Here is a 13,669-nt window from a genome sequence, read left to right as displayed (position 1 = left end):
TAGTGGCCAAGTGGCTAGCAGGTGGAAAGACTGTTCTACCCGAAGTGACTTGGTCTGACGTACTCAAACTCGTCCCCGTTTGGGCTGATGATAAGTATGCCGGCTCCTGAGTTGTTCGCCGTGGAGGACCCGTCGGTTTATACTTCCCATACTCCGGGGTTTTGCTCTTCTTGGTATGTGCACTCGGCCAGGAAATCTGCCAGTGCGTGTCCCTTTATCGAGGGCCTCGGCTTGTACTGAATGCCGAAGCGGGGATAGCTCTCTTGCCCATTTGATGAGCCTGCCGGACTGTTCAAATTTTTCCAATGCTTTCTCCAATGGCTGGTCGGTTAAGACCGTCACGGGATGTGCGTCGAAGTAGGGTTTCGGTTTCCTTGCGGCAACGACGACAACGAAAGAAAGGTCCAATCGGCGGGTAGTTTCTTTCGGCGGGCAACAATGTATGGTGACAAAAGTAGATTGGGTGTTCTTTGTTTGTCTTCTTCTCTCGATGATCACGGCACCGACCGTGGCCGAGGTAATCGCTATATGTACGATATAGCGTCTCCCCCGGCATCGGCCTGGACAGGGTTGGGAGAGTTTGAAGATGAGCTTTCAGTTGCTTGAAAGCTGTGCTCTGCTCCTCCCCCCAGCTGAAGTCTTTATTCCCCTTCAATACTTTGAAGAATGGGGTGCTCTTGTCGGCTGACCGAGAGATAAAATGGGCTAAAGCCGCCATCCTCCCGGTCAACATCATAACCTCTTTTCTATTCCTCGGCTCCGGCAGGTCCAGTATTGCTTGGACTTTTTCTGGATTGGCATCAATTCCCCTGGCGCTGACAAGTACGCCGAGGAACTTACCTGCCCGGACACCGAACGGCATCATTTTATATAATTTTGGCCCACAGACGGCGCACGGGTGAAGAATATAAGTTTGCCCGGACACCGAACGGCATCATCAACCTGGCCAAACTTAGCCCACCTCAATATCTTCCTTATCTTTCTACAATATATAATTTTCACTAAACATTAAACTATAATATTTTAATTAATATATAAATAATATAAAACTACTATAAACCATTAGTTTTGTGGTATAAAAAATACTTTTTTAAAAAAAATACAGTTCAGTACATTACTTAATTCTCTTTAATTAATTTTCAGTTTTAATTTTTTTTACTCGAAACGAAATACATAACGAGAAAAATGAATAACTAATGAGATACCACTATAATTTTACAGTGGAATTTTACTCAATTTTGTTGAATAATTTTTCAGTTTATTTTTTTTCCTTATATCAAAATATAATGACGGGAAATATAAAAAAAAATTAATGAGGTGTTAATTTAGCATTATTAAGTAATACAAAAAAAACACTATAAATACCGCGCATTCATTGCGCGAGATCTAATTTAGTTTTATATTAGGAGAAGAGAGAGTGAGCGGTATAATTGGAAATTCATTAGAAAATGTCGACGGTTCGGAGTAATGCGTCGATGTTGAATAGCGATTGATTTTTAAAAAATCGATTAGTTTTAATGTTGTTTTGATTTTAGAAAAATCGATTGTTTTAGGTCGATTAGTTTAACGTTTTTTGATTTGTTGATCAAAGCAAATGTTCTTCAACTAATTTAGATCCCGCGCAATGAATGCGTGGTATTTATAGAGTTAATAATATAGACCATATGCAATATATATGGTATTTATATAGTTTTATACTTTTTAGTGTATTATTTATAGAATTTAAATTGACAATTCACTTATTTTTCATGTTTCTCCTTAATGTATTTTGATTAGAGAAATAAATAAAAATTTAAATCGTAAGAAGTAATAAAATGAGTATTTTTTTTTTATTTTTTTGTTTTTTTTTACCAAGAAATTAATGATGTTAATTTACAAATATTTACTAGTAACATATTTTTAGCTGCAAATTTTTATTCTAAAAAGTTAATGAATTTTATCAAATACAGAGTATTTACTAATATCATATTTTTTAGCCGGAACTTCTTATTATAAAAAGTCAATAAATTTTTATTAAAAGTTCTTTAAAAAAAGAATTTCTTTATCCTAAAAAAATCGGAGATAAATTTGTGCAGAATGTGAAATATTAAATATAAATATTTAAATACAAAAGATTATATTCATTTATTATCATGTCCACACCTTATGCTAAAAATACGAAGCACTATTTTAGGAAATATATTTTAGGCGGGAAAAGTTAGAGTTTCGCCTATTCATTTAGTAAATAGGGGATTATTTGTTATTAATACTCCGTATTAGTTGTTAGTTTCGATTTTCAATTTAACCTTAACCCGTTAACTTCATGTCGGGATCATGTCGGAATCTCGCATATGGAGCAGTAAGAAAAGGACGTACACGGTGTTTACAGTTTACAGTGCGACCGACTATGTGCGGTAAAAACGCAGGAAATAATAAGTGTGAAAAAAAGAGCGGGGCATGAAGGAGATTGAAACAGTCAAAAACCAGAGAAGTGTAGCCAAGCTCACTGTCTGACTGTCACTCTTACTCTCAGATTTGGGATTTCATGGTGTTTTTCTTCACTTGATTCCAATTTCCAAATTACTCAACTTTTTCACCATCTAGTTACCCCTCTCTACTCAGGTTTGCATTTTTTTTACCTTCATTTACTACAAAGCTTAGATCTTTCATTGTATTTTAATGGGTTACTACGGAAATCATGATTTATTGTAATCATTTAATGTTATTAGCTGTAGTTAATGGATTTTGCAATGTACCCATCTCACCTTTTGATCCAAAATTCTAATCACAAGATTTAATTATGATGATGTGATGTTTGTCTGATTGATCTTGTTAATGTGTATTTTCTTGATCTGTTTGTTATGCATTCTATGTGATTGATTTGGTTGTTTAAATGAGTGTAGTTAGTCGGTTTCGAGTTTCGAGTCGTGCTTGAGCTTTGTGTGAATTGGGTGGTGGGAAATTTAACTCAACTCTAGTAGCCCTTCTACTTATCTTATTAGTTAGGTTCCCTGCATTTCGCCAATGACGGAACCTACTGTGTGAGATTATGGATATGCACTAAAATTCACTTCAGTAGTTGGATAAGATGGTCTTATGGTAGGACAAGGTGAAACATTAAGGGTGTGTTTGGATAGCAAAAGTGGAGGGAAAGGGAGGGGAGGGGGAAGGAGAGAAGGGAAAGGGAGAGAAGGGAATGGGAGGGGAAATGGGGTGTGGATGTTTGGATACAATTTCTCTCCAAATCTTGCATATTGTGAAGAGATTTTGATTAGGCGTGGACGAGGGAAATTGGATCCCTCCAAATCTCTCCCCCCCTTCCCCTCCACCCTCAATTGCTATCCAAACAAGGGATTTTAAATCCCCTACTCCCCCTCCCTTTCTTTTCCCTTCAAATCTCTCAATCCAAACACATCCTAAGATCTTGACATCTTGAAATCTCGCCTTAGAACCTGAAAAACCCACCATCTATTATCATAGATTTAGAGGGTTGTCATTTTACGTATCCTTAAAGAACGCACAAGGAGATTGGACTGGTGATTTTTGTGTGTGGTGGTGAACTGGTGATTTTTGTGTATGTGGGTGTTAATGTCAATTTGATTCTGTATTAGAATTTTATCCCTTGTTTGGAGGGAAGGTGAGTAAATAGGAGAAATTCCCAAATTTTTTCTCTATTAGGACGATTTGGAGGGAAATTTGAAAGTCGCTCTTCCATTCTCCTTCCCTTCACTATTGTTGTTACAACTGAATTTAGGCGTATTACAAAAGAATTTACCTTGCAATTTGCGAGAACCCTTGAGGCATGGGGTAATGTTGCTGTTTTTTGTTGTGGTGTTTCAGCTTATAGGAGGGTCCACCTTAGTTTGTATCGTAGACTTTATAGCATGGTTGGACCACATCATCGAGCTGGATCCAGTGGACGTTTGTCTGAGGAAAACCTTCTTGTAAATGATTTGGAGAATGAGGTGAAAAGAAAAAGGGGATCAGAAAAGGGCAACTCATTTTACCAGCGCATTTCTGACTATTTGCGGAGTTCCCTTGATTTGATTTTGCCAAGTGCATCTTCCAAAATAAGTAACGAGGATCGTTGTTTTGTGGGTAATACTAAAAGCCAGCATAACTTGATCAGTGGACTGCTCAAGCTAGTACTGGCTGCCTCCACCTTTTTTGTACTTTTTGGATGTCTGAGATGGATGATCTCTACCTCAAGAGCATCACCAGATTATTTCCGTGATCGCTACTGGTGGGTCCAACTCCAAGAGAAGCTTGCCATTGACATTTCAGATATTAAAGAGCTCTCTCTTGGTTCCTCAAGACTCAAAGAGATTGAATTCTGCTCTAGGGAATATGAAAACCATGTGCCTTGCTTCAACTTTTCCAAGAGCGCTCAGGGCTCACAGTTGGATCGTCATTGTGGAAAAGGATCAAGACTAGGGTGTGTGATTCATCCGCCAAAGAATTATAAGCCACCTTTGGGATGGCCTGCTGGTAAAGATGTGATCTGGTATGCTAATGTCAAGATTTCTGCCCAAGAAGTTCTGACCTCTGGAACCGTAACGAAGAGGTTTGTTGGTTATTTGTATCTTCTCACCATCCCATTTATATTACCCCCATTTGATAACATTTCTCACCGTATTCTATACTTAAAGACCTTTTTAAATGATTAAAAATACTCCGTAGTTCTTTGATCGATCAAGTATGACAATTTTTTCATTGTATCTCTTCATATGTTTGGAAAAGTTGATGGTCAAAATTGACCATCGAAGTCAAATAGGAAATAAATTTGGGATCGAGGTTGTATTTCTTTTTGTCAGCCGTGCTTATTCTCATCGGAATGTCAACTGAAGTAATAAGCATGTGTTGCAGATTGATGATGTTGGATGAAGAGCAGATATCCTTCCGATCAGACTCCCTCATGTTTGATGGGGTTGAAGACTACGCGCATCAAATTGCAGATATGATTGGTCTAAGAAGTGTGTCTGACTTCAACCAGGCAGGGGTATGTGTACGCTGTTTCTTAAAGTCACATACTTGTTACTTGTGAAGTGGAAACCTTGTCTCTTCTCATCTACTATCGTAGTTCGTACAAAATGAGTTATCTCTAGAAATATTCTAGCAGTTTGCTTGACCGTGAGGTCTCAATTATGGGGTTAATTTTAGGCTGGAGCGCTGGACTGCGTCTGTTTTTATTATGATTTTTTTGAAGGTATCCATGACCACGTTTTGAAGCTTTACTGTTTGAGATCAGGCCATGACAGTTGATTTGCAGACTCGAACTGATACATAAAAGCCTGGTGCCAGTAACTCAGTAACTTTTTAAGATAAATGTGTAAGATTAAAGATGATAGGGTGATTTTCCAAGGTTCATATTAACATCAAATTTTGGAACTGTGCACTTTTATTTTAAAATAAATATTAATTGAAATCTCTAATGTTTATTGTTTAATTATACTTTTATGATCTTCTTACGCGAATTTTTGCATTCGATATAAGTGTCCGTGTAGAAGTTTATAAAAAAAAATCACCTATGACCTAATCTTCTGCTGATACTTTAATTCTGAATTTTCAGATAAGTACAGTTTTGGACATAGGGTGTGGATATGGTAGTTTTGGAGCCCATCTCTTCTCCCGAAACATGTTGACTATGTGCATAGCAAATTACGAATCCTCTGGTAGTCAAGTACAAATAACACTTGAGAGAGGTCTTCCTGCAATGATTGCTTCCTTCAATTCGAAACGTCTGCCATTCTCATCTCTTTCCTATGACATGTTGCATTGTTCTAGATGTGGTATCGAGTGGGATAAAAAAGGTACACCTATTAGAATTATTCCTCCATTCCTGTATACATGGATACAAGAAGAAAATACTCCCTCCGTCTATGGATAACCTTCTTGGGTTGTTTTGCGCAAAATTGAGGAACATAGTAACCCATGGATGGAAATGAAGTTCATGAAAGATGTGGGGTCGCAAACCATAATGACCACAAATAATGTATAAAATAGAAAGATTTGAAGTTTGGAAGTTATTTATTACATCCCAGAATGGCTACTGGGAAGTTTATTCATGGACAGAGGGATTAGTAACACAGAGAGAGAAATCAATGACAGATTAAAAGCATAGCAGAGGATAATATAAATCAATGTGACTTTATGCAGATGGAATGTTTCTGATTGAAGCTGACAGACTGCTAAGGCCAGGTGGGTATTTTGTGTGGACATCGCCAATTGCTAGCGTACGTGGATCAGTCGACAATGTAGACAACCAAAAGAAATGGCAGTTTGTGCAGCAATTTGCAGAAAGTCTATGCTGGAGTATGCTGTCACAACAAGAAGATACGGTCATCTGGAGAAAGACCACTTTAAGAAATTGTTATGCATCACGGTATGAAAAATTCTCATTTTACAATAATTTGTGTCCAATGAATAATTAAATAGAAAAATGTATACTGCATGGTTATTTATGTTCTACCTTACGATTTGATCTGTCTAAGTAGCCTATTTAAAGTAGTTGCGTTGTGTATCAGGAAGCACAGCTCAACCCCTCCTATCTGTAAGAAAAGCTATGATGTTGAATTTCCTTACAATCAGCCTCTTACTCTATGCATCGGTGGAATTCATAACCAGAGATGGATATCTATCGGTCAGCGCAGAACTTGGCCCTCAAGAGCAGCTTTGAATGCCACTGAACTCTCAAGTCACGGTAGCCTGCTTCTTCTGTTTCATCGACCTCGTTGTTTTTGGATGTTTTTTTTTTAATAATTCAGAGGGGACCATATGACAGTTCTTGATCTGATGGTTTTTTAACTGATGGCATCATTATGACCAACAACCACCTTACCGATTGAGCTGATTGACATTAGCTTCACTATATTTCTTGTGCGCTGCTAAGTGTAATCACATGGCAATTGATCGATTTTGAATTTGATTCAAAATTATCCAAAAGTCCAAAACCGAGCAAAATTATCTTCGGATCACTGGTCCAAGTCAATCCCATTTCAAACCTGTATAAAAACCCTTATGGGAAAGTTGATTGGACTAGATGGTTTTGCTTTACATCTATATACTTTGGCGCTAACAAACCCTTATGGGAAAATTGATTGAACTAGATGTTTCTCAATTCTCATATGAAATGGATCAGCAATCAATTTGCTTTGGGATTTTAATAATGTGTGCGGGTTTTAAACAGTGGGTTTGAATCAGATATTTTTTTTGTATGGGGAATGACTTGAATGGCTCACTAAAGTGGCTGCGCTTCTTTCTCTTGTGAAGTAGTGGTCCTTCGATGCAGTTCTCGACGCAATTTTCATCTTGGGTCATTTGGAAACAGCCTCTTTGTGTTGCTAACTCAAGGGTAAGGCTACGTACATCCGACCCCCTCTTACCCCGCAATTTGCGGGAGCCATTGAGGCACTGGGGTAATGTTGTTGTTGTTGTTGGGGAATGACTTGAATCTTTTTCAGTTCGGTACAGTAATTGTTGCCTTTTGGTCTATAACTTCGAGCTTGTCTCTTTAAATTGATAATAGGTGTTTCTGCGGAAGTGTTCTCTGCGGATTCCTTGAAGTGGAAAGCAGCAGTTCAGGAATACTGGTCGCTGCTGTCACCCCAGATATTCTCTGATCATCCGAAGAGACCTGGTGATGAGGATCCTTCCGCGCCTTTCAACATGTTGAGGAATGTACTAGATATGAATGCTCAGTTTGGTGGGTTCAATCATGCACTACTAGAAGCCGGAAAAAATGTGTGGGTCATGAACGTGGTTCCTACAACTGCGCCTAACTCACTCCCTTTTATTCAGGATAGAGGATTCATTGGCACATCACATGATTGGTAAGTCTCCTGACTCCTGAAGTTGCGCTTATAATAACTGTATACTTGTATAAGACCTCCATATTGTACGAGATAGTCAATATACATCTTATGAGTTTCAAGAATGACTGCTAACTTCATTAGTTATCTACTGGCTGATCAATGGTTATATCAGCAATTCTTTGGTGTAAAACCGTTATCTTAACTGAATCTATCTATATGCATATATTCTTCAGGAGTGAAGCTTTTCCATCATACCCAAGATCTTATGACATGATACATGCTGATGGACTGCTGTCACTTGAGACTCATCTGCATCAAAAGTGCCCTATGCTTGATTTGTTTGTAGAAATAGACAGACTGCTTCGTCCAGAGGTACATTAATACGCGTAATTACTATGTTTCATACTCCGTATCTTATATACTCTTTGTCTCAACGGAATATTGTGAAGGGATAAGAGGGTTGAATGTATTCAGTATTCACACTTGCCCTGCATCAACAACATAGAGGATATTTTGGAATTACCTAAAATAAAGACTACTGAAAAAAAGGGAACTAAATTAGTGACATTTTTTGCATTTTTCCATCTTAATTCATTACTAAAGACATTTTGGTTTGTCAGGGTTGGGCTGTATTCCGTGATACATCATCAGCGATTGAATTAGCTAGGGCGCTTGCAACAAGACTTAGATGGGATGCACGGATTATAGATATCGAGGCAAACAATGATGAAAAGATACTCGTATGCCAGAAAACTTTCTTAGAGGATAGTAAGCTTAAGCATATGATGTAGTTTGCTGACATACAGAACCTGTATACCAATTCTGCTCTGAGACCACTGTATAGAAAACACGATATGTACCTGACGTCGAAGAAAATGGCTGCTTGTTAAGGCATCCAAGGAGAATGATAGACATCAAAGTTTTACTGAGGATGAAAAGAATTTTGGGATAGAGCAAGTAACAATATATTTATATTGTATAATGTAATATTTGAAAGCATATAGATTATAGTTACCCCTATATTACAGAGAGCATTTGTTTTGTTTTGGGTGCAGCCATTTACTGTACTCTTGCAATGTTATTGATGGTTCACTGTCTCATTCATTTGAACATCTCCGGCCAAGTGGATTTTTGGATAGTAGTCCAATTGAAAAAACAGGAAGTCTCATTATAGACGGGGATATCCGTCTATAATGAGAGACGGGTCGGATCCCTCTCATAAAGAGGCAAGTGGGAGGTCAAATGGTAATCCACTTAGTTTTCCACTTGCCTTTCCACTGAGAAGGATTCGACCCGTCTCTTATTATAAAACGGTTATCCCCGTCTATAATGAGAATTTGTGTTGAAAAAATGCATACCTTTTTTTTTAACCATTATTACTCTCAATAGACCGTTGACCGATGCTCGGTCTTCTTACCCATTTGGGTAACATAAATTCTTGTGTGAGGTGCCTTATATACGAGATTCATATTAGTATAAGGCCATAAGGGCAATTGTTGAACATTACCTTATAAATACACCTTTTTGCATACTACTACTTTTTAATCATTTTTTTGCAAAACAAGCCCTTAAACATATGTTTTTATGTTACACTCCCAAAAAGCAATTTCAGGCAAAAAAAGTCAAGTATCCGGCGTTGACTACGTGAATCATGTGATTTCTGATGTTTTCTTTAATCCAACTCCTCATTTCAGCATTTTACGCGCAATAACTCTCCAGTACTCGGCTTCTTCAACACTACACTGAAATTCTCCCAATCGTAATTCCATTTTTCTCCTTCTTTACCAAACATCTCATCGTCTAATCTTCTTCTCCTCACTCTCATCATCTAATCCTCTCCTTCTTACTCTAATCAAGCTTTATTCATCAGGTTTGTACTTTTTCATTACTTAAGTAAATAATAATACTCAATTAGAACCCTTTCAACTATATTTGTTGCATGCAACTTTAGGTTTTTTAAATGTTTTATCAAAATCGAGTAGTATAATCAACAAATAATTGCGTTAAATAAAAAGTTTCTTTTTGCAATAAAGCAAGGTTAGTTTAATTTTACAATGCTTTAACAAATATCAAGTAGTATAATTAACAAATAAACTAGGGTTATAGACTTATTGTTTAATTAAAAATCAAGTAGTATAATTAACAAATAAACTATGGTTTGTTTAATAAAAAAACTACAACTTGATATAATTTGAGTAATAAGAGAGATAAAGAAAGAAAGAAAGAAAGAAAGAAAGAAAGAAAGAAAGAAAAATCCCCCTACTATTAAGAGAATAAAAATTCTCTTAATTTTCCCTCCAAAAAGCATCTAGCTAAATAAGGTAATAAATAAAGTTTTCTCTCATTACATTATTATCTTTTCAATGAATATATTCTTATAATAAACTCTAATTTTTTATATAAATTCACAATTATGATTTTTTCATTAAGATAAAATAAAATTAATATTAATTTATAAATTATAAGTTGCTAAATTTTTCAGTAATGCAATAATTATTACTGTAGATAATAACTTGACACATGTTTACTATTAGCTTTGTGACAAAAAACATTCACAACTTAAATAAAATTTTTTATTAGCTTTCCATTTCAATTTTTTTGTTTCATATCAAAATACAATGGAGTGAACTGATAAATATTAATGAGGTGCAAATTTTAAAAGTATAAATCTTCCTATATATAAAGTTTTCTAAAGTTTTCCCTCCAAAGTGCTCAAACTTATATATGGAAACAAATTAGATTTTCATTTATTAAACTAATTTTCCATTTAAAATAATCTAACATAAAATTGTATCTCCTTTATTTTTTGACGAAAAAAGTTTTTTTTTTTTTTTTAAAAATTTGATGTAGTTAAAATATTTTCATAAAAAACACAATTCATGGAATTATTCATTTTTTTTATTAATTTTAATATTGGTTATTTTTATAAAAATTCGCAATATATAAATCTAAAATCCATAACTAATAAACTGAAAATTAGAAGGCATATTTTTACCGTGCATTTACACTAATGGTTAATAAAGAGGAAAGAAAGATTTTGGGAGGGAAAATAAAAAAGGGGGCAAAAAGTAGAGGGAAATCAGGGTTTGTTTAAGGAAAATAAAAGACACCATGTGCCTCCGGTGGTCAATGTCGAATACTTGACTTTTTTTTGCCTGAAATTGCTTTTTGGGAGTGTTTAACATAAAAACATATATTTAAGGGAGTGTTTTACAAAAAAAAAATGATTAAAAAGTAGTAGTATGAAAAGATGTGTATTTATAAGGTAGTGTTCAACAATTGATCCTACACAAATTCTCATTGAAGACATGACATATCCGTCACAAGCTGAAGACGGATACCATTTTACCTCACAAAGTACCCACTTTTTCTCTCTCTGCAACACTATTCACGTGGTCCTCTTTCTCCACTAACCCATTTTGTTACCATTTTATCTCACAAAATATCCGCCACAAATGGTAACCCGTCACAAGGGAGACCAATTGTTGATCCTAATATAAGATAACCGAGATGAATTATTTTGATAAGTTTAACATTTTCAATAAATAAAAGGGGGGTAATTTGTACATTTTAAAATTTTCTATCCAAATATAATCAATGTCTTATGTCGATCACATTTTCTTATTTAAAACAACATTACCCGTCTTAAACTTAAGACTGATCAGGTATCATACCACTCGTGTCTATAAGATAAATATATGGGCTTCGCCCCTCATATGTACCAAAAAAAAATAAGACAAATATATTGTTTTTTTCTATACATCGTTATATACATAAGTGATACTCCCTTCATACCACACCAATGGTAACATAGACCCACTTTTTGTGAGAGGAAAAGTGGGTCCATGTTACCATTGGTGTGGTATGGAAGGAGTATGTAGTTGACTCGTCTTAAGCTTAAGATGGATAATGTCGCGTTAAGAGAGACTTACTGTATATCGATTATCACTTCCTATGATTATTATTTTTATACTTTATGTATGTGATTACTTCAAGACTCTAATAATGACTTACAGTTTTTTCACTATAAACGAGATCATTCTCATTATCATGAAAATACTTACTGATATGAAGTTATAATAAACTCTTCATAACATCTTCAATGGTTTAATTTGAGCACTTGCTTGTAATTTTATAAAATTATAAGCTATTAGCTTAATCATTGAAGTTGTCCAAGTAGACTAGCTTTGCTCAAAATTTTTTGAGTTAGCAGCTCTATGAAGCTACTTGCTAAATGGACCCACTAAATAAATGTAATCAATAGAAAAATAGTGGTCATATTAATAAAGTTTTAATTTTATGTTGAAAATTTGGAAATTGAATAAATAAATAGAAAAGTGTGTTAAATGGGTCCAATTAAGCTATTAGTAATAAGTTAGCTAAACCATTGGAGCAAATTGTAGCTTAAAATTGTTGTGTAAAAAATTGATGATGGCATAGCCGCATAAGTAAGTTAGTAGGAACTAGCTTACCATTGAAGATGCTCTCATGTGGCGCCTTCTTTCCATTTCATTTTACGCATTTCTAAAAAGTTGCATTAATGGTATTTTTGTCTATTCATATGTTGGTTTTTTAAAAAACTAGTTGGAAAGCCGCGTGCTCCGCACGCGGCATCCAACGTTTTTCAATTGCAGCGGTTGTATTTGCAGACGATTATACAACCATTTTTAAGTTGTTTAATATTGTAAATAATAAAGACTAATATTAAAATTCGATATAAAAAGTGTAGAAAAACATTACTTTATTTATAATTACAAATAAACATTAAAAAAAAAAACAACAGGGGATATATTATACAATTATTGTATCCCTTATTTTTCTATTTACATTACTACTAACATTACTGTTTTGATAAAGCCGAGTTCACTGTTTAACTTGTTCAGTCCTCATCTGAAAGCGATAGAAGTTCAATTTCAGGAAGTATTTCATGTCTGTGACCGTGTAGTAGGCAGCTTTTAAAGTGTTGTAGTTGTGTTGTACCTGTTGCATCTCGTAGTAGTTGAAATCAAGGACATCGAATCCATATAAGCTCTTCAAAAATTTTATAGCCTTTCTCGCGCAATTTTGATGGGACGGTCCGATAAGCTTGGACGATATCCCGATAATTTTTAATGTTTCGGAAGACGAATGATCAGTGCGAATGCGAACGTAACCTCTAAGTTCATCTTGATAGCGCATGAATACCGAATTCTCGCATTCGAGAATCGAAGTCATTTTAAGTATTTCATTTAAAATAATTTTTAAGTTTACTTCAACAGGACATCGTTGTATTCCTGAAGTGTCTGCACAAAATTAGATAACAAAGTCAGTTTAGTATGTACAGGAAAATGTATAATCGAAAGAACAACGTTGTGCAAATAAATTTGAAAAGTAAAGATGAAAACTAATACCCATCGCAAAATATTTATAACGATTAGTTGTTTTCAGGTTATCACCTCATGTATCTTATTTATACATATTTTTACGTGCATGCAACATGACCTTTCGTTTTTAATTTTTTTGCCATCTGTAAGGTACGTGTAGCTTAGGAGGACGGCATTTAAAATACGTGGCGCACAAATTCAACTACTGGGAAGGATTGAGTTTCTTTTAGCGGCAACCAGATTTATATGAGTTAGCAGAGATTAAATTTAAATTACACATATTCAATATAAAATTACTTCAAAATGATTTTATGAATTAGTATAGTCCTTTTTTTTTTTAAAAAAAAAAACACGATAATCAGAAACGCAGACTGGACAATGTTTCAATTAAATTACATTGAAAGATATTAATTTTTTGTATCATCTTACGAATTTGTATAACTTTGTATAGAAGAAATTAACTTTATATAAAATATACATTAAATGACGTCAGTACGACAAACGCAGTCACGGTAT

At 35.0% G+C, this 13,669-nt stretch overlaps 1 protein-coding gene across 1 annotated transcript; it reads left to right on the top strand.

Annotated features, from left to right (window-relative positions):
• The first annotated feature begins 2,288 nt into the window (after positions 1-2,288).
• Positions 2,289-8,834, top strand: LOC141643464 (putative pectin methyltransferase QUA2). The gene is made up of 9 exons (XM_074452636.1): positions 2,289-2,601; positions 3,820-4,543; positions 4,846-4,978; positions 5,549-5,789; positions 6,136-6,361; positions 6,504-6,679; positions 7,505-7,808; positions 8,024-8,162; positions 8,411-8,834. Exons 2-9 carry the CDS (start codon positions 3,864-3,866, stop codon positions 8,579-8,581), a joined length of 2,070 nt encoding a protein of 689 aa, XP_074308737.1. The 5' UTR covers positions 2,289-2,601; positions 3,820-3,863; the 3' UTR covers positions 8,582-8,834.
• Positions 8,835-13,669: the final 4,835 nt, after the last annotated feature.

Source organism: Silene latifolia, chromosome 2 (genome assembly GCF_048544455.1).
Source record: "Silene latifolia isolate original U9 population chromosome 2, ASM4854445v1, whole genome shotgun sequence".
NCBI lineage: Eukaryota > Viridiplantae > Streptophyta > Magnoliopsida > Caryophyllales > Caryophyllaceae > Silene > Silene latifolia.
The sequence above is the reverse complement of the archived record's forward strand: the minus strand, read 5'-3'. Positions and strand labels throughout refer to the sequence as shown.

What these genes read in the sequence shown, in the direction of transcription:
- LOC141643464 (XM_074452636.1), top strand. Translation starts at nt 3,864, where the DNA reads ATGGTTGGACCACATCATCGAGCTGGATCCAGTGGACGTTTGTCTGAG. An exon ending in TCTGGAACCGTAACGAAGAG is followed by an intron (nt 4,544 to 4,845) that starts GTTTGTTGGTTA and finishes CATGTGTTGCAG; the next exon opens with ATTGATGATGTTGGATGAAG. An exon ending in CTGACTTCAACCAGGCAGGG is followed by an intron (nt 4,979 to 5,548) that starts GTATGTGTACGC and finishes CTGAATTTTCAG; the next exon opens with ATAAGTACAGTTTTGGACAT.